Source organism: Fukomys damarensis, unplaced genomic scaffold (genome assembly GCF_012274545.1).
Source record: "Fukomys damarensis isolate Sample0158 unplaced genomic scaffold, DMR_v1.0_HiC HiC_scaffold_27, whole genome shotgun sequence".
NCBI classification, from domain to species: domain Eukaryota; kingdom Metazoa; phylum Chordata; class Mammalia; order Rodentia; family Bathyergidae; genus Fukomys; species Fukomys damarensis.
Window position 1 is genome coordinate 2,149,359 of NW_022900939.1, and position 26,178 is coordinate 2,175,536.

The window sequence follows — 26,178 nt, forward strand, 5'->3', positions numbered from 1 at the left end:
TCCCTGTGATGAATGTGATCGGTATGTGTATCTAAAATGTACCAATACATTTAATTAAAAAACAAGTAAAGGGGATCAGTGAGTGCTGGTGGCCAGAAGGCACAAATTAGCATTTCCAGTGTAGGGTTGTATATACAAACAGATGCATGACAGAGAAAGATGTGTTGTGTTCCTTTTTAGCTTTCATGAGCAACACCATCTACTTCTCACCTATTTCTCGGCAGCTGACTTACGGATGGGAATAAAAGCCGCACTTCTGTGGCCACGTTCGTCCTGCCGGGACTCTCAGACTGGAGGGAGCTGCAGCTCACCCTCTTCCCTGTCTTCCTGGGGGTCTACCTTGTCACTCTGGCCTGGAACCTGGGCCTCATCATCCTCATCAGGACGGGCGACCACCTGCGTACACCTATGTACTTTTTCCTTAGCTTCCTGTCATCCATAGACATCTGCTATTCTTCTTCTCTCAGCCCCAGGATGCTTTCAGATTTCTTCAGAGGTGAGAAAACGATCTCCCTCCTTGTGTGTGCCACTCAGTACTTCGTCCTGGCCTGGATGGGCATGTCCGAGGGCTGCCTCTCGGCTGCCATGGCCTATGACAGATACGTGGCCATTGGGAGGCCCCTGCAGTACTCAGCCATCGTGGCGCCACGCCTCTGTCAGAAGATGGTCGCTGGGGTCTCTGGGACTGGTTTCCTTAGCAGCTTAGCTCAAACAGTGCCTTGCTTTCATCTCTACTATTGTCGGCTGAATACCATTCAATATTTCTTCTGTGATATACCGCAGATTATTATTTTGTCTTGCTCCCACCCTTACATCAGCCAGCTGATTGTCTTTCTGTCAGCTATTTTCATTGGTTTGGCTCTTTCCTTGGTCCAGGCTGGTATCGTTACCCCTGGAAGGAAGGCAGATCTGAGAATACTGAAGAGACCATTTGTAGGTTGCAAGCATAGCCAGGTAGAGAGCAGTGCGAATCTGGCCCCTTTGCTCCCTGCAGTCGTTGCTCAGCTGCCTGTGCGAGATGTGTCTCTGGCAGTGTCACTGGCTTTGAACACAGCTCTAAAAGGCCAGTTTCTGTGACAAGAACCCAGGCGGACAAAACTCTCAATGTGATTATGTTTTTGAAAACAGATTATGTTTTGAGAGATGGTTGACTTAGAGAAATATAGAGGCGCCTATGCCGCCATGAGGCCTATTCTTTTCTTCACTGGTTTTCTTTCTTGTAATTGTTAAGGATACATATTTAAGGTGTAATAAGTAAAATATAATGCATAACACAAATATGTGAACATTAAAAATAAGTTTAAAAGGAGTCTGATAACTTTAGTCTTAGCACAGGGGTGTGTGTGTGTGTGTGTGTGTGTGTGTGTGTGTGTAAGAGTCAGAAGGACAGAGGGAGAAAGAAAAAGGAGGAGGAGAATAAGGAGGAGGAACAGAAGGACAGGAAGGACAGGATAGGAGAGAGTCATAGTGGGGATGGACAGTCTTCCTCTGGATTTCTTCCTAACTAAACTTTTCTTTCTGCTTCACACACTGAGCCCATACAACAAAGTGAATTGTGAGAAAGAAATGGGAGAAAAGCAATCATTGGAGGAAGGGAACACTTTGGAGGTGAAGGATTGGGTAGTTTCCGTTTGTCTGGAAAGAAAGAAGCAAAAGTGTGCAATTTCTGGGCTCAGACGGGTGGGAGCAAGCTCCCTGGTGGCTTCTCAGAGGCCAGGCAGACCTCAGAATGATGTCTGTGTCTGGGGAGCAGGGCCTGATTCCAGAGGCTGAGCACGGGGAGGAGCTCGGGGTCTTGACTCTGACCAGCGAGTGGCGGATCGTCAGACCCATGGGGCCAAGGACACTCAGGGTCTGCCAAGATAATTTTTTACAAAGTCTAGAGCTCTTTCTTCAGACCAATGTTTTTAGGCTGAATCTAATATATATATATGTAGTGGAGAATTTATATGATACTTAACTCTTCATGTTGTTTTATCACATAGATTTTATTATTCCTTTTCCATATATGATTGGGAGTTGTGAAATTATCTCCATTTTACAGGTAGAACATTGGGGAATACCAAGGCCTTCTATGATCCTGCCAGGGTAGGCAACAATCCACTGCAAACCTCAGACAGTATGGCCTATAAAATATAAGCCCATCTTATTGACCAAGACGTCTCAACTGTCGGTCAGCCACTGTGTTCAGATTCCACTGCACCTTTCAGTGCTATTCCTCCAGACTATCTCATGAAGACATTAAAGAGTTAGATTGTCATAACCACTGTCAGAAGGAACTTATAAGTCCTCACCATCAGTAACAGAGCATTTAACTAGCTCATTGCCCTTTCTTGCTAGAGGTAAGGTTGGTTTAAGCAGATTAAACCAAGAATGGGACCTGGTCTGGAATATCCACGTAATCCTGATAAATGGAAGAGTACATGAGTTCCTTTCACCCAAAACACCTTCCCTCGAAACTGACATTTGTAGGAAGAACCTTACATAGGTATTTTTAGTGAAAGTTCAGAAATGCTGCCACAACTGATGGCTTTCTGCCTTTACTCTTGGGGTCAAAGAAATCACTTCTATGCACTTTATTCAGAAATGCTGGCTACCCAAGAAATGTCGCCTGCATTTTACAACATTTTGCAGAGTGGGATTGAGAACATTAATCACCATACCTCAGCTACCATGACTAACGCTGCAGTGTGCATGCAGATGACAAGGCTGTGTTTTCACGTTCTTTGGGCATACACTCTGAGGAGGGGATTGGACCGTATGCTCTTTCTGATTCAATTGTTGGAGGAAACTCCATAATGCTTCCTGTAACTTTCTCATCAACGACACCTGATGTTTCCTTTTTCCCTACACACTTGGCAGCATCTATCGTGTGTGTGTGTGTTTTAAATCATAGCTTACCTAAAAGAGTTGCGGTGATACATCATAGTGGTTTTGACTTGTACTTTCACGATGATAAATGACGATGAACGTCTTTTCGTACACCCTTTGGCTACTTTAAATGATGTTTGAACAAATGTGATTCAGGTCCCTGCCTGTTGCATTCTATTTTGCTTTTCAGCTGTATAGGTTCTTGTTAACCCAATATCAGAAATGTGGTTTGCAAATATTTTTCCAAGTCAGTAGTTTTTTTTGTTAAATATTTCCTTTTTATTTTGATATAGTCTCATTTCTTTTTTCTTGTTTTTGTATCCTGAGCTTTTGGTATGATCCAAATCACTGTTAGGGCCAAGGTTGAGGAGTTTTTTCTGTGTATGTTCTTGGAGATTTTTGTTCAAGTCTTTTGTTTGGAGTCTTTTGTTCAAGCTAGACTTTTTCCATGTTGTGTTGACTCATGTGTGTACTGTAAGATAAGGGCCTACTGTATAAGAACTTTTTGGTGTGTGTAAATATACTTTTCATGGTACCATCTGTTAAAGAGAATATTCTTTCCCCACTATGTCTTCTGTGCACTTATTGAAAACTTGATGACTACTTAAGTTCCGAGTTGACTCTGGACACTGTCTTGTTCCCCTGCTTATGAGTGCTTTTATGTTAGTTAGACATCAGCAGGCCTGAGGAACAAAGTGGGGTTGGATCTGAAACAGCACGCATTGCCAGTTAACTAAAGAAAACACGTCAGTGCACAATGCATTTATGACCATTTGTGAGGTCTCAAACTCAAAGCAGCCCCAGAGAGAACAATGTCATTTAAGGTTATGACTTCTGACTCCAGGTGCCTGGCTGTCTCACTCCAGGACAAGTCACATAGCGCTCCTGGTTGTCATAGCTCAGCCCAGTGCTAGCAGTAAAAGAAATGTTCCCTGAAGACCTCCCTGCCTTGGGCTGGGACTTGGTTTAAGTTAAGAACTTATCTTTCTCCAACCTTTTTTCATAAGTTCTCATGTGATGAAAGCCTTTGGGGAAACACTGACCATCTGAAAGGGACAGGAAGACGTTTTGTAGTTCCAAGTGACTTCTAAATAAAGTATTGATAAGAATCACAATTATCCTAGTTCCCTGATCCCAAGCAGAAGTAACTTGTTTGTACTTAAACTTTTACCTGGTGCAGACCTCTTGGTGGCGCTGCCCACTTTCTCAGTGGAAGGTGTAATTCTTTTTTTATTTATTTTACAATAAATCTACACAGCTGCCTATGTGTTTTGACTGAGTTCTTTCATCAGGGCTACAAAGAGTAGAGGACCAAAGAAGTGAGGGGTGGAGTCAGGAAGCCAGAGACAGTATTGTTTTGATTATTGTAGCTCTGTACTATGATCTAGCATATCTAAATCATTATTCAATTTAATTCTCACTGAGGAGGAACTCTGTGACATAGCTGCTGGAGAGGTTAATTAGCTCAAGGTCACACAACTGCCAAGTGCCAAAGTCAGAATTCAGTGCAAATAGTCTGATGTCAACATTCATAGTTGTGATTCACAGTTGAGCCTCTGTCACCATTTCATCTTCTTATACTCCATAGTGCCTCGATTTCCTGCTCACTGACACATAGGGAGTGATACCCTGTGTGCCTTACAGGACTCCCGTGGTGATTAATTCAGATTAAGCGTTTGAGAAATGTATCCATGTACCTGTAATGATGGTGGCTTTGTGAGGAGGGAAGTGATAACCCCTACATTACCAGCTAGCTGTGCTTTCTTGGGCAAATTCCCCTTCAGATCACGGGCCTCACCTTTCCACCTGAAAATTCAGAGTTGTGGACTAGAAGATCCCTAAGTGCTTTGGAGTTCAAATGCCCTGAAGGCTGGTAAAGAAAAGCTACAGTTCTGCAATCATGGTAAGACCATGGAGAGGTGGGTAAGGGTGCATTAGGGACCTAGCAGCCTAAGACAACAATCATCAGGGAAAACCTGCTTTTTCTTCCTCTAATTGGCCTCTCCATTCATCTCTGCTCTCAGGGGCACATTTAAGAGGCTCTCCATTTGTGGTCATCTCTCTTGTTGGGAGTAGACAGCCATTTTCAGGGTCCAACATAGGGATAAAAGAGGTCCAATTGGAAAAGTGACTCAGAAAAGGACTAGGAGATTTCACCCTTTGCAAGAAGCCTCACTTTCACCCTGATCAAGGTGAGAGAAAACAACATGGACAATGGTGGATTCCATGCTATTTCAGCATCTTCGAGCTTCCAGGACACCCAGGGGAAACAAGGGTCTCCACCCTTCACTTCCATGCCTTCCTGTGATGCTCTTCCTTGGTTCTTCTTATCCTTTGTTAAATTCTCTGACCTCAGTAAAAAAGGAAAGAAAAAGATAACTTTCAAACATAAAATTCCAGGGATTACTCTGGGACAAGGGCATTCCATTCTAATTTTGTAATTTTAAAAAAATGCAATCTTGAATTTTGTTCCTGTCTTTTTTCTTTTATAAAATGAGGATAATAGGATCATGTAAGTTAAAAGAGACAAAGACTACAAAGTCTGGCATTTGCAAAAGTAATTGAGAACTAAATAAATAATAATTTACTGAGTTGCTGGGGAAATTTCCTAAGATCAAATTATACTCGTCTTATGTTTCCTAATTTCCTTTGCTGCAAGGAGCTTTCTAATTTGAATTTTCCCTTGAGAATTTTGTTCAGAAATAATAATCATTTCCATTTAAATATACAGTTTTTTTTGGTACCAGGGATCGAACTCAGGATCTTGTGCTTGCAAGACACTGAGTTAAATCCCTGGCCCTAAATATACAGTTTTGATTCAGGACTTCTGAGTAGTATGAGATGAACAGAGTCTTAATGTTATGACAGAGTGCTCTTGTACAACTCCTCTAGACCTTCGAAAGTCTTCAAATAGCCCCCATCATCATTTTTGGTGGCTGTCATTCTGGAGACATTAGCCTGGGCAACACAGGTAGTGCTGATGTAAATGTCCCCCAGACCTCTTTTCCGCCTTCCAGTAACACAGTAGGCTTCCTTTACCTGATTTTGTACCTCATCCAAGTTCTCCAACTGACCATGACTTTATTAGATCAGAACTGGAAAGGATCTTCATTAGCCATATCCACCTAGTGAAATTTCCCACCAATATTTACATCAGCCATTTTTTCTGTCTCACATTGTCTTGGGAGATGTTGAATATATATCTCTTTTTCCAGTACTCATTGGCAGAAGAGATAGAAAGATAGAAAAGTAGTGATTCAATAATTTCACTTGAATCACTAATGCCTTCTCTTATTTCCTTCCTGATAGTAGAATCACCGAGGCAATGATTGTGAAAGAAAATATTACAGAGATCACCCAGTTCATCCTCCTGGGATTCTCAGATTTTCCCGGAATCACAGCAGTGCTCTTTCTTACTTTCCTGCTCATCTACATGACAAGTCTGACCTGGAACCTGTTGCTCCTTGTTTTAATAAGGATGGATTCCCACCTGCACACTCCCATGTACTTCTTCCTCAGTAACCTGTCCTTCATAGATCTCTGCTATGTCAGCTCCACGGTCCCCAAGATGCTCTCCAACTTCTTCCAGAAGCAGCAAACTATCACCTTTATAGGTTGTGTTGTGCAGTTCTTTGTCTTTTGTACCATGGGACTGAGTGAATCTTGTCTCATGACAGCCATGGCTTATGACCGGTATGCTGCCATTTGTAACCCACTGCTCTATTCCTCAATCATGTCACCCAGTCTCTGTGTTCGGATGGTGCTGGGATCCTACATGGCTGGACTCACAGGTTCTTTGTCTCAAATATGTGCTTTGCTTCAGCTGCACTTCTGTGGACCTAACGTCATCAGGCATTTCTTCTGTGACATGCCCCAACTGCTAACTCTATCCTGCACTGACACTTTCTTTGTTCAAGTCCTTACTGCTCTATTAACCATGATCTTTGGGATCGCAAATGCCCTGGTTATCATGATCTCCTATGGCTATATCGTCACCTCCATCACGAAGATCACGTCAGATGCAGGCAAGTCCAAAGCATTCAACACCTGTGCATCTCACCTGACAGCTGTTTCTCTCTTCTATACTTCCAGTATCTTTGTTTATTTGAGCTCCAGCTCGGGTGGCTCCTCCAGCTTTGACAGATTTGCATCAGTTTTCTACACTGTGGTGATCCCCATGTTGAATCCCCTGATTTACAGTCTGAGGAACAAGGAGATCAAAGATGCCTTCCCGAGGTTGCAGAAGAAAGTCTATTGCTGAGGTCACAGATAGATTTCTGACAGATTTGTCCTGCCAGAGTCACCTTAACTTGCAGTGATGTCCACAATTAAAAGACTGCCACATTCACACTGAATCAGGAGAAAGGTTGAATTTGGTACAGTCAGTACCCCAATGTGGACCGAGAGATGACCAATGGCACAGAAACACAGCATCTTTTAGTCCAGATATTTGCTGTTTTCATGAAGAGCAGTGGCCTCTTCATTTCGTCCACAGGTATCTTTGAAGCTGTAAGTTTTAGAAACTTCTTCTTTTCCTCGTGAGATTGAAGATTGTTCAATCTTAAAGCCTCTTCTTTTCAAGAAGGCAGTGGCTGAGGCTCAGGATACAGAAGCCTTGTCTTCCGGGTTATGAGAGGCAGCGTAGAAAGGCATGGTGGTTACCGTTGATCACGGTACTCTTCTGGACTGTGGGAATTGACACAGAGAAGGGCCTACCGCTTTAAATACATAAAGCTGTCAGAAGTCCTGGGAGTTTTATCTAAGGAAAATCAGTGGTAAGTACCTAATAAGGTTTAGGTCATATGCTTGTCTCCAGTAGCTATTGCTTGAGAAGAGGAGGTGATTTGAATCATGAAGTTGGGTGGAAAGAAGGATATGGTTTCTTCAGCAAACCTAGGAAACTGGTTTGATTTGATTTCTTGCATCTGCAGTCTTATAGGGATTCGTGATCACATTGGGCATTTAAAGTCCAAGTTATGGCCAATAGCAATATCTGATGATGTGTACCTCTTACTTTCCTACATTAAATTAAAATTATCCTTCATTAATGTAGCAAGTGAATTATGTTATCAAATTATTTCTGATGTTTCAGACATGTGTTCAAGGTTGTTGTCAGAAGACCTGAGTGAATTCTTCCTAATAATTGTGTCATTGAATATTTATTCAGTGTTGCAGGTACTGAGAGCAAATATGGAAAAGTGGTGCACATTCTTTTTATTGCCTACGTATGTTTACCATTTTGTCACCTACAGTATTTTAATTGTATCAGAATAATATAATGGATGCAGTAAAATACCTTAAAGTTTAGTCCTTATATTTTTCAGAAGCCTAAGACATCAAAGTGGGAATAAACAGTGGTACAGATGAAATACTCATTTCTGGCCGTATGTGTCTATCTTAAGGAGAACAGAAAGCATGTCATTCTAGCTCTGGTTAAAACATGTCCAAGACACATAACAATGGCTACTGCTGATTTGCCAAATTGCTTGTGTTTGAACAAACTGATACAAACCAGAGGTCATTACGTTTACATACTGTCTTTGAAGATGCATGATGTCCTTTTTTTTTTTTTTAGACAGAGTCTCACTGTGTAGCCCAGGCTGGCCTCAAACCTATGGTGATCCTGCTGTCTCAGCCTCCCAAGTGCTGGGATTACGGGGATGCACCAGCTTCATTTGGTTCTTATATTGTTTAGTGGGTCCAAATCTGACAAGAATCTATGAGTTATTTTCTTTAGTGAAGAAGTGTAAATCGCTTCTCGGCCTTTTGGCTAAGATCAAGTGAAGAAGTGTAAATGAAGAGCTATTTGAAGGCTTTGCCAAAAAGATAGCTTTTCTTTTGTTTCTGCTGCATTTGCCACTCTTTAAATAAACTTTCTCTTTGTACTCTATCAGTCCTGACTTTCCCATTTCCCCCTAAGAGTCCCACTTCTTCATTCATTACTGGGGTGAAGGCAAGGACCTGGAGAGAGCTGGTGGGTCATTCTGGGGTCCCCTAGTCCCCCCTTCAGAACCTCTCAATGGTGTGACATCAGGGGAAGAGTAAAGCTGCCATCAGTCACTAAGCTCGAGAGATAAGCAATCAAGGCATGTGATAAGAATGAACAGAGAAATAACAAAGGGTTTCTGGTCTCATGTCTAAGGAGGAGTTAAACCCATCTGTAAAATAATAAATTCTACATTTAGGGATAGTTAAACCCAAGGTGAGTGAAATAGACCTATAGGCAAAGAGAGGTGCGAAGAATCGTGAGCTTCTGTGAATTAACAGGGTTCAGTAGAAGATTACGACAAGAGGAGGGGCCTGAGTTCTTTCTGCAACTTTGATTTAAGACAAGGGGACCTTCCAAGGAGGAAGTAGGGCCTCAAGTTAGAGGAGCTGAATGTTCAAAGGGTTGTCATCTATGGAGCCTAAGGATGAAACAGTGACCAGGAATCTTAACTTAATGACTCAAAATTTCACTTTGGAGTAGTTAAGAGTCGGAGCCAGATTCTTGAAGACCATAAAGGTTGACTCTAGGATTATTTCTTATTTATGTATTTTTTCGGTACCAGCAATCAAACTCAGGACCCTGCACCTGCAAGGCAAGCATGTCGCCACTGAGTTAAATCCCCAGCTAGGATTTGTTTTATACCTGGCCTTCTGGTCTAAATAATCTTTCTAAAACAAACCTACAAGCCTTCTAAGATACTGAATGCTTTTGCCTTTTTCTAATACTTCCTATGATGTCCTATTAATAATGTTTTCAAAATAGAGAAAAACCCATTTTTCATTAAAAAATTTCAGGAATAATATTTGGACCAGAAGATAAGTGATAAGAATGAGATTTGAACCCCAGGAAGCTCCACCTTGAGCCTCACTTTCTTTTTTTTTTCAAATTTAATTGAGTTTATTGGTACATTTTAGGGATACAGTACAGTTACATTCATTGTTGGGATCTTGTACCTCTACACGACAAGTCTTGATTCTCATTTTTTCCCCTTATCCCTGCCCTCCCTTCACCCCCTCTCCCCTCCCCATCTACAAACACTTTATTTTCATTATCTCACATTTTTTTCTTTTCCCTTATTACCCTTCCCCTACCCATCCCACCTTCCCTACACCTTTAGCTCCTTTCTTCTCATTTCTAAATGACAGTAATCTTATTAGGATCTTGTGTTTTATTGCAGATTATTCACACCAGGGACACTATTCGGTATTTACACATGTGTGACTTATTTATTTCACTTAGGAGTATATCTTCAATATGTATCCATTTCTCACTTTCTCATAGACACACAAGGTCTAAATAATTTTTGAGGAGGACAGGGTTCTGACCCAGGGATGTACTTCACTTAGTAGATCCCAATCCTGTAGCTTTTCAGACCCTGTTGAAATGTACAGCTGGGTCTGTGCCCACGGAGATGAGAATTAGGTCTTCAGTTCTCTGGGGAAACCAAGATAAAAACTGTCATCTGCTGTACAAACTTCATGGGTTGAGTCTGCTAATGTATAATTCACATTTGTTTACAAGGCGTGTGAATGACATCGCTGGCAGGATCAGAGTTACCAAACTGAATTATATTAAATCATTTTTAATCTCGTGAAACTAAAAATCTATTATATTCTCTAAAAAGTAAAGGATGTAAAATTTTAAATATGATCCATTTTCCCTAAGTGTCTTGCTTATTCTCAATTCCATTCTTGCCAAAACGACTTGCAAAAATGACTGTCAGAAAATGATCTTTATTTCCATTGTAGGTGAGAAGACCACAGGTTAGGAAATGTGAGAAATTTGTAAAGTTGCTGCACTGATGATGTTGGCTTAGCGTTTTGCGTGGAAGTGAGAATCCTTGATCGGTCTTCTTCACGCCAATGCAGAGGAGCCAGGTGAATATAAGCAGAAGAGCAAGCAGGAGATCCACAGCCACACAGCTGATGAAAATAATGCTAAATAATGCTTGTTAGAGTTTAGATCCAAAATGTCCCTAAGGGAGATCCCATTCTGGCTGACTAGAGGCAGAGGCGAGCAGGGAAAATTGGTGGAGGTCCACTGGAAGGCTCAGGTACAGGGGAAGGATCAACCTGAAAGAGAAGTCCACCAGCTCTAACCCAGCATCGGGGGTTTAGAAAGTGAAGCAGGGACGCTCTGGACCGCAGCAACCCTTCCACTGCAGGCCCAGCAAACTTGCCTTCTGGGAGTGGCTCTAACTGAGGCCAGGCTCCTGGGATAGGATCTTCTCCCAGCTCGCTCCTCTGGGAGAAGGTTCAGCAAGAGAGATATTTGCAGATTAGGGTGCCAGAAACACGGCAAGCCAGAGAATCACTCAGAGAACGAGGATTAAACCAGCACCTATGGGGCTCTGGAGAGGTGCAGAACAAGAGCTTGACAGTTCTCGTCCACGCGCCTGCTTGCGGAACAAGGTTTGGGAGCTGGGACTGGGAGGGCAAGGCACGGAATCTCCAGGCCGACTCCGGGGAGGTTTCTGGAACACTTCCGCTTTATTCAGGAAATGCACAGGCTTATATGGGGACAACCATGGGGGAGGAGCATTTAACATTTGTCAGTATCTTATTGGAGACATGGTGGAGTGATTTTTCTTGGGCGAGACGAAGGAGTCACAGACTAGGGGCGGAGGTGTAGCTTGTTGGACCCAGCATCTAAGCACTTAGGTGAGTTAGCTCAGCCTTAGCAAGGTCTCCAAGTTAGCTCAGGAGACAGGAGTGCGGCGCACCTGGCCCAGCCAGGCTTGAACTTCTCCCACAGGCACTGACTGGGGACTCAGCGCTGAAAGCTGGGAGAGCCTCACCTCAGGAAGCTGTGGGCTGCAACTGGTGAAAGACTGGGGCGAAGAAGCTCGAGCAGCTCCAGAACGAGTCACACCCAGTGTCCCCAGACACCTTTCTGTGCTTTCTTTCCACCTTATTTCATCTACTGCATGTATGGAAGAGGTCTGTATGTGTGAAAAGGAGAATGCTGTGGTACGAACTTTATTTGCTTTACGATTTCGGGGAAGATGGCCGGGGTTGTATGTTTGTCACCCAATGCGGAGTTTGCAAATGAAAGCAAAATTTTGCCGAACATTTCTGTATATGACCTGAGCACTTTAGTTTGCAAACAGAGCGTTTGTGAACCAAGATATTACTGTAATTATTAACCAGTGCTCTGTCCACATGCAGAATAAAGATAGACTCATATCTCTCACCCTGTATTAAAATCAAGTCAAAATGAATCAAAGACCTACATGTAAATGAAGAAATGCTGAATTTTCTGAAAGGATAAATTGGTAAAACTGTTGGAGACATAGGCATAGGCAAATACTTCCTGATGAGAACCCCAGTTGCACAAGAAATAATACTGAGAATAAACAAATGGAATTATATCAAATTAAAAAGCTTCTGCATGGCAAAATAAAAACTCAACAAGTGAAGAGACAACCTACAGAACTGGAAAAAAATTTTGCTAGCTAGGGTATTAATATGTAGAATATGAAAAGAACTAAAAAAGCCCCCTCCCAAAGGATAAAACCCAATGAAATGGGTAATTAATGTGAATACACACTTTGCAGAAGGGAAAAACACAAATTGCTTCTAATTTCATGAAATAAAGTTCAACATCTTTGTTCACCAGAAAAACACACACATTGAGATTTCACCATACTCCAGCAGGAATGGCCATTATCAAGGACTTGAAAACCACAAATGCTGATGAGGTTGTAGAAAAAAAGGAACTCTTCTACATTGTTGGTGGGAATATGAACTAGGACAACCACTATGGAAATCATTGTGAAGATTCCTCAAAAAACTATAAAAAAGAAAAATTCTATTTGACCCAGCCGTACCTCTCCTGGATGTCTTCCCTGAGGAGCCATGGATGACATCGTAGTACAATGATAGGTGCACATCCCACGGCAGCTAAGCTGTGGAAGTGGTACACATGCCCATCAACAGATGATTGGATAAATAAAGCATGGCACTTGTACACCATGGGCTGCTAGTCAGCTACAAAGGTACAGAAATTTGAGTCATTTGTAGAAAACTGGGTATATCTGAGCCCATAATGCTAAGTGAAATAAATTAGTCTCAAAGGTTGTTTCTCTAATATAAGAGATCCAAAGCAGAAGCCATTGAAAGAACAGAATAAAAGAATCATATGAATAAACAGGACATTAGGCTCTGTAGAGTTGGGAAGAGGACGTGGGGAAAGATGGAGAAAATAGGAAGTGAGGAGGAAAGAGGAGTAAGTATGAGCAACATGTGATATGTATAGGTTTCAGTTCCCCAAACTCACTGTAATCACTATACATTGCAAACATATACTAGTGAGAATTTTAGTTACAAAGACCATTTAACAGTAAATAGAAAAGGAGAAAAAATAGATCATCTACCATGATTAGGTGCAATTCATCCTACAGAAGCACTGATGGTTCAATAAATGCAAATCAACAAGTGTAGTACAGAGTGAAGAACAGAAACTATATGAGCAATTTAATATTTGTAGAAAAATATTTGACCCAAATCAAAACCTGTACATCATAAAAAATTTTCAACACGTTAGATATTGAAGGTATGTACCTCAGCAGATTAAGGTCATGTGAAAAATTTATGGCTAACATCATAATGAATCAGACAAGAAGGATACCCACTATCATCACTTCTATTCAACATAGTACTAGAACTCCTAGGAAGAGAAATCAGGAGCAAGCAAGAAAGAAAAGGTATGCAAGTCAGAGAGGAAAAAATTAAATTGTCTGAATTTACAGTAAGGACATGACCTTATATATAAAAATCTCTATAATAACTCTACCAAACAACTCTTGGTCTAAAAAGTGAATCAACATAGTAATAGAATATAAAATCAATATTTAAAAATCAGTATGTCCTGATGAATGAACTTATAGTGAGCTATATGAAAAAGAAGAGAACAATTCAATGATTGTCACTCAAACAGAAAATAAATCACCTAGGAGTCAATGTAACAATGGGGGCAAAAAATCTTTACAATGAAAAGTATAAAACATTGATGAAATTGAAAAAGACAAACAAATGAATAAGAATGAACCATAAACATGAACCCATGTTTATGGATTGGAAGAATAAATACTGCTAAAGTGATCTGCAGACTCAATTTTTATCAAAATACCAACCCTTTGCACAGAATATATGTGCAAAAGAAATGAAATTAGCAAGTCAGATACTTGCTTTTCCGTGTTTCTTGAGGCACTTCTCACAACAGCTGAGAAGTGGAGTCAGCTTTAGGTCCATCCACATCCAGCCGTAAGAAAGGACAAAATCCTGTCGTTGTGACAACATGGTGACCAAGTAGGGCACTATATCAGGTGAAATCATCCAGACACAGAAAGATAAGCACCATAAAGTCTCACTCGTGTAGATCAATTCCATGGAAGTTGAGTATAGCACAGTGGTTATGAGAATGGGTGGTTGAGAGATGACGGGGACTTGAGCAGAGTCACCATCACGAGGACAGGAGAAAAGAATTCTGGATTCCATTGCAAAACAGAGTGACTACCATTCATGATAATATCCTGCATATTTCAGAATAACTACAAGAAAGAAGTTTCAATGTTTTTACAACTAATAGATGATACACGTTTAGGGTTACGGTTATGTCAGTTAGACTGATTTGAGCATTTCACAATAGACACACATAGCAAACCTTTAGGCTGTGTCCCATGAGCAAGCACAATTATTGTATCAGTCAAAAATATTTTTTAAAATTAAAGATAAAGTGGTATTACAATGGTGTGTAAAGTTGCTGTGCTCACATCTAACGCGTGAATGTTTGCTAGTGAGGCCTTCGTGGCCCTTTATGAACAGGTTTTGCACACCTTCTTACACATCTTTAGTGAACGTGCCTCTCAGCACATGCCCATGGCTGGATGGGCTGCCCCACTATCTTTATTCATTCTGCCTTGTTTCCTTGGATGAGGGTGAGCCTTGACATTTTCTCAGAGCCTCTACATTTCCCTTGCTCACAACCCTGGCCAATGTACACTCATGGGAGACTTGGCACAGCCTTTAAATGGCTCTTTGTTCACTGTCCTCCACTAAACAGAATAAACCATACAACTCTTGTGAGACTGGACCCCATGAGAAAACTAAGAACCAAATGAGTCTCCATAGATAATATGGAAATGTAATGACTTTTGACCAATGTGACTAAATAGTCATTGTTACATGGCTTGTTCCTCTTTTCACCAGAAAGATAGAACCTCAAGCTTTCTATGTTCCTTAAGATAGGGATAATGGGCCAGAAAGGCTCATTTGTACCACCATTTCCTCTTAGAGGTCTTGGAGATTCCTGTGAAATATCAATATGAAAGTAAGTCACTCTTTTCCATCCACTGTATTATTTCATCCACCTTAAAACTCTGGAACACAAAAGCATTGAGAATAAGCAACAGGAAAAAGTGTGTATCAGTTCTTATATTTGTGTTAGTCTCCACTACTTGAAGGAATTCACCCACGTCTAAACTACTGTATTATTACACTCAAGTCAGACAAGTTTTCTTATAGCAAACTTGAACTGGTCCTTGAGATATTAGAAACAATCAGATAGTGTTACCCTTTGGCTAAGTCAACCAGAGGTGAGTTTTCTGGATTTAGTGAGAAATTGAAAGAGAAGTCAGGGTCCCACATCAGATATCGTTGTTGTCTGTGATGCGGACCTTGATATCGTCTTCTGCCGTAAAATTAAAAAGGGAAATTGTCAAAATAAGTCATTGTACTGAAAAGATCATACCCTTCTTTCCATCACTCTCCTTGGCTTAGATCCCTTCTTTCTTGCTCCCACATCAGCTGGTGGAGGAAAGGATATGAACAAAACCTTGTTAAACGATTAACAATGAAGGGTGCTGTGGTGTCAGTGCCGTGGACAAGCTATAGCTGCCTCACTGTGGTCTTTCCAGGAAGCACAGCTAGGCCCACCTGTTGCTTTCTTTCTTTCCGGTGTTAGATCCCCTAAATGTTTACACGTAGTAGAATCAATGACACCACCATGCCCTTATGACGCTTCATCGCAGTATTTCCAAGAGAAGCTTTCCCGATGATGGAGAACTCTGCAGGGGCCTGTACTTCAGAGCCAACACCCTGAGATTGAGAAGTTTTCAAACTTAGAAGCTAAAAGAAATAAAGTTTCTAAAACTTGCTCTCCCACAGATACCTGTGGATACATGAACACATTATGAAGTAACCCAAGATACAGGGTGAGATGAGGAACCTGCAGAATAGAGATGCTGGGGCGGTGGCATCAGGTCAGCTATTGGTTGATACTGGCTTGTTATCTGTCTGTAAAGTCTTTCTCAAAGTCAGCGTGAAACTCATAGAGTCCTGGTCATGGGAACATTATTGTGGGGGAAGGTGAGTCTGATTGGCCACATCTGTCAGAAACCCGACAGCCTATAAACTTAGCAGTAGGCGGTTATCTTCTTCTGCAGCCTCTTCAGGGCATCTTTGATCTCCTTGTTCCTCAGGCTGTAAATCAGGGGATTCAACATGGGGATCACCACAGTGTAGAAGACAGAGGCAAATCTGTCAAAGCTGGAGGAGCCACCAGAGCTGGAACTTATATAGACAAACAGGCCTGAGGTATAGAAGAGGGAAACAGCTGTCAGGTGAGAAGCACAGGTGTTAAACGCCTTGGACCTGCCTGTGGTTGATGTGATCTTTGTGATAGATGTGACGATATAGCCATAGGAGATGATGATAACCAGGGCATTTGCTATCCCAAAAGTAATTGTTAATACAGCAGTCAGAACTTTAGCAAAGGAAGTGTCGGTGCAGGATAGAGTTAGCAGTTGGGGCATGTCACAGAAGAAGTGCCTGATGACATTAGGTCCACAGAAGTGGAGCTGAAGCAAAGCACATATTTGAGACAAAGAAGCAGTAAGACCAGCCATGTAGGATCCCAGCACCATCCTAACACAGACAGCGGGTGACATGATTGAGGAATAGAGCAGTGGGTTACAAATGGCAGCATACCGGTCATAAGCCATGGCCGTCATGAGATAAGATTCACTCAGTCCCATGGTAGAAAAGATAAAATACTGAACAATGCAACCTACAAAGGTGATAGTTTGCTGCTTCTGGAAGAAGTTGGAGAGCATCTTGGGGACCGTGGAGCTGACATAGCAGAGATCTATGAAGGACAGGTTACTGAGGAAGAAGTACATGGGAGTGTGCAGGTGGGAATCCATCCTTATTAAAACAAGGAGCGACAGGTTCCAGGTCAGACTTGTCATGTAGATGAGCAGGAAAGTAAGAAAGAGCACTGCTGTGATTCTGGGAAAATCTGAGAATCCCAGGAGGATGAACTGGGTGATCTCTGTAATATTTCTTCCCACAATCATTGCCTCAGTGCTCCTGATATTGTATCAGAAAGGAGACAAGAGAAGTCATTGCTGACTCGGGTGAAATTGTCCCTTTACAATTTTGATATCTGTCCACTTTTTCCTTTGGTGAGCTCTGTAAAAGGTGAAATGCTTCACCGTCCTTCCGCAGAAAGACCCTTCTTTACTTCTCGAATTATCAGGAGCCTATTCTGTGCTCCAGGTTCTCAATTCATGGAGTCTTAGGAGACTGGAAAGAGATGTCTTAGGTTTCTGTCACTAGGAGGATGGAAGGTTAGTTTGGCTCATGTTTTGAGAGGGCCTAGTCCATAGCTGCCCCTTAGCTTTGCACTTGTGGCAGCGCAGTAGGTGATTGCAGGGCGTGTGTGGCTGAGGAGGGCGCTGACCTCACTGTGGCTGAACAGCAAGAGCAGTGTGGGGCCGAGGGTTTCCAACGGCCCCTTCACCTTCTCCAGGTACCTGACGTCCTCTGGCCGGACTCCATTTCTTGAGGGTTTCTTCACCTCCTAACAGAGCCAAGGGCACAAGTGAGGCTTCGGTATAGGAACGCTATGGAATAGCAAAGATCTAGACCACTAAAAGAGACTTTGAAAGTTTGACTGGTAAAATTTGTAAAGCACGCCATGGGGATGTTAGGATGATTATACAAACAGTGGAAACCATTAACTAAATAAGACCTTTGAAAGAATTTTGAAAATTATTAAATCACTGGTGCTTTATAATCATGAAATCATAGGTGTCCTTTTTCCAAAATAAATTTTAAATTTGTTCTGTCCTGGGTTGCTATTTAAATATAGTTTTTCCTTTTAAATGTTTTAAGAAAAATTAACTTACTCATAACAATTGCTAAAACTTTTAAAAACATGTTTGATACATCTCCAAATTGGTGTAAAGCATAATTTAAAATTTGGACATATTTTGATGGTGCAGAGATGTGTGCCCAATCAGTGATGTACTCCTAAAGCAGCAAGCATGCCTCTCTCTTCATTCCAAGAGTGTCTGAACCCTGGGGTACCGCGCCTCTTGGAAAACAGTATGGTTATGTAGTTAGTAATTCAGGTCCGATGTTTTAGTTCTAGTACTCTCTTGCTTTGTATTAAATTGTTCTAGTGACTTAAAGACAGTAAACCTCAATTTACTTTCACGAGAACCATTTAGAATACCATACATTAAAAGCCAAATATTAAGACTCATGAATTTTATGATATTGGTTTTCTGCATCATAAGCAACTGTATTTTCTGAATTGTCTATGGCTTTTAACGCATAAATCTTTACATTGTGGGGAAATAAGAAATGGAGAGAGAGAGAGAGAGAGAGAGGGTAAATTTCAGCATTTCAGACATCACCGACTGGCTCTACAGACTTCTGTAGGTTTTTAAGCTTTCTGTGCTCTGGCCGTCTCTTCTCTAAATGGAGAGAGTGGCATTTACCACCTTACAGGAATGACAAATTCCTACAGCAGGCGTCGAGTGACAAAAAGCACCAAACACAGGAAGGGCTCAAGTGTGGGCACTCTGTCCCCATCCTCTTTTCTCCCTGTTAAAGGAAATAAAGGCAGAATCAGTGCTGAAGAATCAAGGAGCTCTTTTAATCAATTGCCTCTTAAATGAGGTAGGTCCTGAACCTAGATTAAGGAAATCATCACATTAATTTTCATCTCATATCCTTGTGTTTTCACTCACAGAGCTGGACTGCAAATTCCTGCCATCGCTCTGTTTGCCCACAGAGTACCCTCAGGCACGCACCACTGAGGGGCACAGAGTGGACCAGCGAGATGTCTCTCTATTCAGTGCTGAGCATCACGGGCACAGACGTTTGTGTCACTCCATAAACACACGTTAAATCCATTAGGAAAAGGCTCTACACCCTCTTTGGGTGTGAAATGAGAATATAACCTGTGCGCGGTTCCCACGAATCTTTTCTGAACGTGGATGTCTTTCTGTTTACCCTCAGGACAGTACTGCTGATGTAGTTTCTCAGAAAATTTGTTGGGAGTGAGTCAGATTTACTGAAAATATTTTGACATTACAAGCTCTCACAAAGAAAAACTCCCAAGTGAAATGAATGAGACACACTTGATTAAATACCGAATAGTTTCTCTGGTGTGAAAAACTCATAGTGTAAATATGGTTCAAATGGTATAACTGAGAGGGCAAAATAGAAAGAACATGGCTAAAGGGGAAGTGGGAAGGGGAGGGGAAAGAAAGAAGGGAAAAGAAGCAACGTAAAAAAATGGAAACAGAGTCTTTGTAAATAGGGAAGGTTCGAGGGGGTGAAGGGAGGGCAGGGCTAAGGGGAAAAATAAGAACCAAGACACATCGTGTAAAGGTACAAGATCCCAATGATGAATGTAACTGTATTGTTTGCTTTAAATGTACCAATAAACTTAATGGGAAAAAGAGAAAAACTCCCAAACACGAATATAATTGGTCGCATTAGTGAAAACGAGTCTGATGATAGACTCATCGGCTGCACTGAACTGCACCCCTCCTGACTCCCTTCAGGCAGCAGAGAAGCTACACCTAAGTGTACTCTACGCAGCCCACCACTTCCAGAAAAGAATGAGGACAGCTACATTGCTGTTCTTAGTCATACTACAATTTATTTTCACAATTCACCATTTAAAAATTTTGTAAGTTAAAGAAAAAGGGAAAAATCTGAATCTACTCACTCTTGGATTGCTGTTTAGTACGTGCTCACCCTCTTCCAAGACAGTTTGAAGAAGGACAAGTGAGTGATGGAAACGCTGTTTGCAGATTTCATCGGCGGATCTAACACGCGGCCTGTCTGACGATCCATGGTAGGTGTAAAATCACTCCAGGAGGGGAGGCTGCTGCATACAGAAAGCGTAAGCAAACAAGTGAAAGAGGCACAGGGTCCAACGCCCTCTGTGCCTGGACAGAGAATCTCTGGCACCTCCACCACCGAGCCTGGTGTCTCCAGACCCCAGGGTCACTGAAGACGGCACTGGAGAGAGCGCTGAGATGTTTCAAACTCTGCTCAGAGCCACTCTGTGATACCACTAAGACTTAGTTTGCCTTGGAACGTATGAATCAAAGCTGTGCATTTCACTGCAATTGAACTATTCATTCTTCTTAGTTAAAAATAGAATTCTGAGAGACAAAAATTAAATTAAAAAAGTGTGGAGGTGGAGAAAATTAGGAAACCAGATTTTGGCCCTAAGATTTTCCCCCCTGCTGCTGAGTAAATTACTGGTTTTGATTTGGCTCTCAGTTTCGGTAGTTTAAAATCCAGCAGGCTCCCTAGGCATAGTTTCTGGTGACCAGAGGATCCTATCAAACCCTCTATATAGGTGAAAAACAGAATGAGACCAGGTTCAGAGTCACATCTTTAATAATTCAACCCATCTGTCACCCCAGAGTAATACCTGAAATTTTATGTTTGAGGGGATTCTTCTCACTGAAGGTCCAAGAAGATGAGAACAGAGAAAGAGAAACTAAGAGCCCTATGTGCAGAAAGCGAGGGAGAGAGGCAAGGTGAAGAACGGAAGAGACCAATTTCCATAAACCTTGCTGTACCTGGGTCCCTCGGTGCATATCACTCAGCATTTGAGAGAGTGCAGAATCCACTCTCAGATTTTGCCCTCGGAATCTGACCCAGATCACCCAAGAAACCAGAGTTCTTGCCAAAAGTCGAAACTACTTATTTCTTTTCCAAGCCATCGTCCAGTGGGCCTCACTGAGCTCCTACGGAAGCTTCCATGCACCAAGTGGCCGTCTGCTCACAGCCAGTGACATAGCCACACTGGGATCCTCTTAAATGTGCCGTCCAGAGGCCAGGTGACAGAGGAAACCTAATTAGAGGGAGCAAGCACTCAGGTGCTTGCTCTTGGGTGTTGTGCTTGTTATGGAGTTTTTATCCCTGCTGATTTCCTGTCCCTCTTTGCCATGAGGATCGTGCCCTACTTCCCTGTGGTCCTACTCTAACTTCAGGGTCATAGCTTTTACTGACCTTGGAGTCATTTGGGATAGCAAGGGCCCAGGGATCTACTTGCTCCAAACTTTTAATTTATTGGTAAAGAAGCTAAATTCGGAAATAGCAAGGATTTTCCGCAGATGGTGCAAGTAACTGGTAACTGAGCTTGGTAGCAGTAAATTACATAGGCACAGATGCCCTTGCTCACTAAACACTTTACTTTATATAGACACTTTGTCCAATAACCAGTGGGTGTCCACTATGGCAGCAGTTTTCAGGCAGATATTTCCTATGTATTTGTGGGGGAAATCAAAGCGGCAAGGTTAAACAAATTCAAGACACAAAATTAATGATTTCACAGGCTCAGGAGGTGTCATGACTTATTCTGATCACAAGCACAGGTGTTGCTTTCATACAATTAGTGTGGAATTCTGGTTCTGCCACTTGTTTGTTGTGTAAATTAACTTCTCCAAACCTCAGTATTTGCAGCTATAATATGGAATTAAAGGAAATTAAATTGGATAACATTTATGAAGGATTTATCAGAGTTAGTAGAACATGCATCGTTCTGTTTATTAATGGCACATGTAACACTTATGACTGGAGAGCTTGCTAACACTTGCTGGATTTGCAATCCTTCATTGAAATATCTCCTGAAGGTCATTTGTGTAAATATTGTTGTCTGTTTTGGAGGGGTGGAGAGGCTCAGCTATTCTGCCCGGTCTGAGCCGTAGGTCTCTTGGGAAAGTTCCCACTCTTTTTTTTCTTTTTTTTTGTACTAGGGATCAAAGTCAGGACCTTGTGCTTGCGAGGCAGGCTCAGTGCCAGTGAGCTAAATCACTGGCCAAAGTTCCCATTCTTGGTCTGATCTACTAAAGCCTACCTTTACCTATTGGGAGAAGGGAGTTTGTGGGGAAAATGTGTTATTGACTTACCTTTTGTTATTTGATAAATAGTTATATATTGTCCTGGATAAACACTAAAATGATTTGATCTTTTAAAATGAGTAGCTTCAAAATAATTACAATGAAGAGCTTTTCTTAGTAGTAAATTTTATTTTGTGCTTAATGTATACAACATGGTATTATAGGATGCACATTATATTAAAATGCTTACTCTAGTACAGCAAATTAACTTGGTCCTTTTCTCACACAGTTACCAGTTTGTGGCAAGAATACCTACATTATGATTTAACAAAAAATGGTGAATATAACACAATATTGTTAACTTTAGTCCTCCTAGGTATGTGGAATTTTAAGGAAAATAGACAGATATGCTAAGCAGCATCTTCAGACAGTTTTAAAGGAGAACAGCCAATATATGAAGTTTGGGCATCATAGACAGACAATAGGAGAATCATTTTTAGACCGTTTAGAAGAATTTATGTCCCACTTATTACATACTGTGTGATTTGCGAGGATTCGTTGCCTACCCTTGCAGGTCCCAATGGGCTCAAATGTTCTCTCAGTCAAATGGGGATTATTTCTGACCTGCCAGCCTATCTGGAAAAATAAAAGAGCTACATGATATCACTACACAAAGCACAAAGTGCTACACCAGTGCTAATATAGTGTGTATAAAATTCAGACCTAAACCTGGACGCAAAGAAATACCCCTTTAGAGTTTAGAAACGGCCCCAGGTGCTGCCTGAGACTCCTTGGGACGCCTCGGCCTGGAGGCTGTGCTGCTCCCCAGTCAGACCTAGGATCCTGGATCCCCTGGAAGCTCAACCCCTGCCTTTCTCCCTCTCCCACTCCTCCCCTCTCTGCTCTCCCACTCTCAGTCTGAGGGTCAGACACCACTGACTGCGTCGGCCGCAGGTGAATTCTCTGGATCTTACAGGGAACAGCAAGAGAGGTCAGCTTCCCACAATATCCGGTAATGGTATTGGTGATGATGCGGACTTTACATAACGAACCCCGTCACAAATCCCTACTGGATGCTTGATGCAAAGGATTAGATGAGCAGATGCCTGAAAAAGGCCTTCATGAGATTATATCATCGTTACCGTCCCTCTTCATAAACCCAACGGTCCTCTCCTTTTTAAGTTTTCATTTTTACTACTGTCTGTTCAGAATACATAATAATTGCCTCCATCATCGATCGTCGGTACGTGTGCATAACACTTCCTGTCCTTTTATGACCTCTTCTTCTCCCCTCCTCCCCTTCCTTCCTTAAACTGTAGTGGGTGGAGATAACAGGCCGGTCAAGCCTTGTTGGGCGGTTAGCCCCGATTTCCCTGAGTCTGAGGAGGTGCAGTCTAGGACCTTGGAGAGCTCCGTTTCTTTCAGACAGCAGGTCCTTGCTCAGTGTGCACCTGCTCAGAAACTGAATGATTAAGTGTTCCCCACGTCATACGTGTGCTGCGTCACAACATCTCAAAGATAAGGTTTCTAGATCCTGGAGACCTCAGCCAGGCATCTTCTTTAAGGGCAGAGAGCTGAGACAGGCGCAGACTTCAATGTCAGGAGCAAAATGAAGTAAACAGTTTCGAAAACTCATGGTTCATCAAACATCAGAGGGTACAATAATGAATTCATATCAAAACAGTGGACCTGTAGGACTTAAAGGTGCACGCTACCTCTGACATCCGGTCAACTTTTGATTCATGTTGGCATACTGTCTTATATCAAATGAATCTTTTTCTCTCTCAAATTCTTTTATTGGTACATTTTAGGTATACAATACAGTTACATTCATTATTGGGAATTTGTACCTTCACATGATGTGTCTTGGTTTTTATTTTTACCCCCTTCCCCTGCCATCCTTTCAACCCTCCACCCCTCCCTATTTGCAGAGGTTTTGTTTTCATTTTTTTCTTTTCTCATATTATTTTCCTTTCCCTTCTTTCCTTTCCCCTACCTCTCCCACTTCCCCTATTCCTTTGGACCTTTCCTTCCAATTTCACATTAGCAATTATTCATTTTAATCCTTATTTACACTTTTGGCTTTTCACACCAGAGAAACTATTTGGTATTTCCACGTGAGTCCTATATATTTCACTTAAGATTATGGCCTTATTGTTTGCATCCACTTAGCTACAAATGTCTCTGGTTAAGAAACAAGAGTTCTTTATGGCTGAGTAGTACTCCATTTGATAGCAAAACCACATCTTCTTTATCCAGTCTCCAGTGATGAGCATTTGGGTTGTTTCCAAGCTTTAGCTATGAGAAACTGTGCCACTATAAACACAGGTGAGCAAATTTTATTGTGGTATTATTCTTTTGGGAAGATACCCAGTAGAGAAATAGCTGGGTTAAATGGGACCTCTAATATCAAATTTATCTTTTGGCCCAAAAAAAGTATGTAACTTGTAGAATCCCAGCTACGTGTACATAATTGTGTGTTAAGGTGAGCCCTATAGGCTAAATCTGTTAGAAATCCTAGAAGCAATGATGTTAGCAGTAGACTAACTTCTTCTGCAACCTCTGGAAGGCATCTTTGATCTCCTTGTTTCTCAGGCTGTAAATCAGGGGATTCAACATGGGGATCACCACAGTGTAGAAAACTGACGCAAATCTGTCAAAGCTGGAGGAGACACCCGAGCTGGAGCTCAAATAAACAAAGATACTGGAAGTATAGAAGAGAGAAACAGCTGTCAGGTGAGATGCACAGGTGTTGAATGCTTTGGACTTGCCTGTATCTGACGTGATCTTTGTGATGGAGGTGACGATATAGCCATAGGAGATCATGATAACCAGGGCATTTGCTATCCCAAAGATCATGGTTAATAGAGCAGTAAGGACTTGAACAAAGAAAGTGTCAGTGCAGGATAGAGTTAGCAGTTGGGGCATGTCACAGAAGAAATGCCTGATGACGTTAGGTCCACAGAAGTGGAGCTGAAGCAAAGCACATATTTGAGACAAAGAACCTGTGAGTCCAGCCATGTAGGATCCCAGCACCATCCTTACACAGAGACTGGGTGACATGATTGAGGAATAGAGCAGTGGGTTACAAATGGCAGCATACCGGTCATAAGCCATGGCCGTCATGAGATAAGATTCACTCAGTCCCATGGTAGAAAAGATAAAATACTGAACAATGCAACCTACAAAGGTGATAGTTTGCTGCTTCTGGAAGAAGTTGGAGAGCATCTTGGGGACCGTGGAGCTGACATAGCAGAGATCTATGAAGGACAGGTTACTGAGGAAGAAGTACATGGGAGTGTGCAGGTGGGAATCCATCCTTATTAAAACAAGGAGCGACAGGTTCCAGGTCAGACTTGTCATGTAGATGAGCAGGAAAGTAAGAAAGAGCACTGCTGTGATTCTGGGAAAATCTGAGAATCCCAGGAGGATGAACTGGGTGATCTCTGTAGTATTTCTTCCCACAATCATTGTCTCAGTGCTCCTAAAGTTAGCGGGAAAAAACCAAGACAGAACACTTCTGACTCAGGTGAAATTGTATCATTACCATTTTTTGTATATCCATCTTGTCCTCCAGTGAACACTGAAAAGCAATATGTCACTGTCCTTCTGTGGAAAGACCCTAGTTTCCAAATTTTCAAGAATATACCGCATGATGCAGGTTGTCAACCCATTCAAGAAGTCCATGAGAATTATGAGCTAAGTTGACTAGTGAATTTCAAATACCATAGGAATGCTAAGGTTATCAAATTAAAGTAGATAATATTGATTGAACTAAAATATTTCTCAGAAGACTTCTGATAATTCATTATGTAACCCTTGTTTTACAATCATGAGTCCACAGGTGACATCTTTAAAAAATAAATTTGAAATAATTTCTCTTCTGGATTGTTTTTAGTAGAGTTACTCTTTTCTTCTTTTGTCCTAAAGAAAATTACTCACACTTTTAATATTTTATGAAACTTTCAGGAGCTGTATTTCATACAACTTCTATAAATTAGCCTGAAACATAATTTGTAACTCTGACTTATCTTATTGGTTAGAAACATGTAGAGCCCCAAAGTTATGGCAAAAGTCTCCCTAGAGAAGCCTTCAGCTAAAGTATATACAGGTCCCTTTCAATCCAAAGAATTTTCTTGGTTTTAGGGTATTTTGGTTC

General features: G+C 41.6%; 4 protein-coding genes across 4 annotated transcripts; 2 read left to right on the top strand and 2 right to left on the bottom strand.

Moving 5' to 3' along the window:
- Positions 1–228: 228 nt before the first annotated feature.
- On the top strand, positions 229–1,077 carry LOC109118323 (olfactory receptor 1440; the record flags this gene model as incomplete). Its single annotated transcript, XM_019208792.1, has 1 exon — positions 229–1,077. A coding segment is annotated over one exon (849 nt), but the record flags the coding sequence as incomplete, so codon positions are not given.
- A 5,119-nt stretch (positions 1,078–6,196) lies between these two features.
- On the top strand, positions 6,197–7,132 carry LOC104868430 (olfactory receptor 5AN1). Its single transcript, XM_010633187.1, has one exon. It carries the CDS (start codon positions 6,197–6,199, stop codon positions 7,130–7,132), a length of 936 nt encoding a protein of 311 aa, XP_010631489.1.
- A 9,142-nt stretch (positions 7,133–16,274) lies between these two features.
- Positions 16,275–17,216, bottom strand: LOC104868431 (olfactory receptor 5AN1). Its single transcript, XM_010633188.1, has one exon. It carries the CDS (start codon positions 17,214–17,216, stop codon positions 16,275–16,277), a length of 942 nt encoding a protein of 313 aa, XP_010631490.1.
- Positions 17,217–24,551: 7,335 nt separating this feature from the next.
- LOC104868432 (olfactory receptor 5AN1) lies at positions 24,552–25,490 on the bottom strand. The gene has a single exon (XM_010633189.1). It carries the CDS (start codon positions 25,488–25,490, stop codon positions 24,552–24,554), a length of 939 nt encoding a protein of 312 aa, XP_010631491.1.
- Positions 25,491–26,178: the final 688 nt, after the last annotated feature.

What these genes read in the sequence shown, in the direction of transcription:
- LOC104868430 (XM_010633187.1), top strand. Translation starts at nt 6,197, where the DNA reads ATGATTGTGAAAGAAAATATTACAGAGATCACCCAGTTCATCCTCCTG.
- LOC104868431 (XM_010633188.1), bottom strand. Translation starts at nt 17,216, where the DNA reads ATGATTGTGGGAAGAAATATTACAGAGATCACCCAGTTCATCCTCCTG.
- LOC104868432 (XM_010633189.1), bottom strand. Translation starts at nt 25,490, where the DNA reads ATGATTGTGGGAAGAAATACTACAGAGATCACCCAGTTCATCCTCCTG.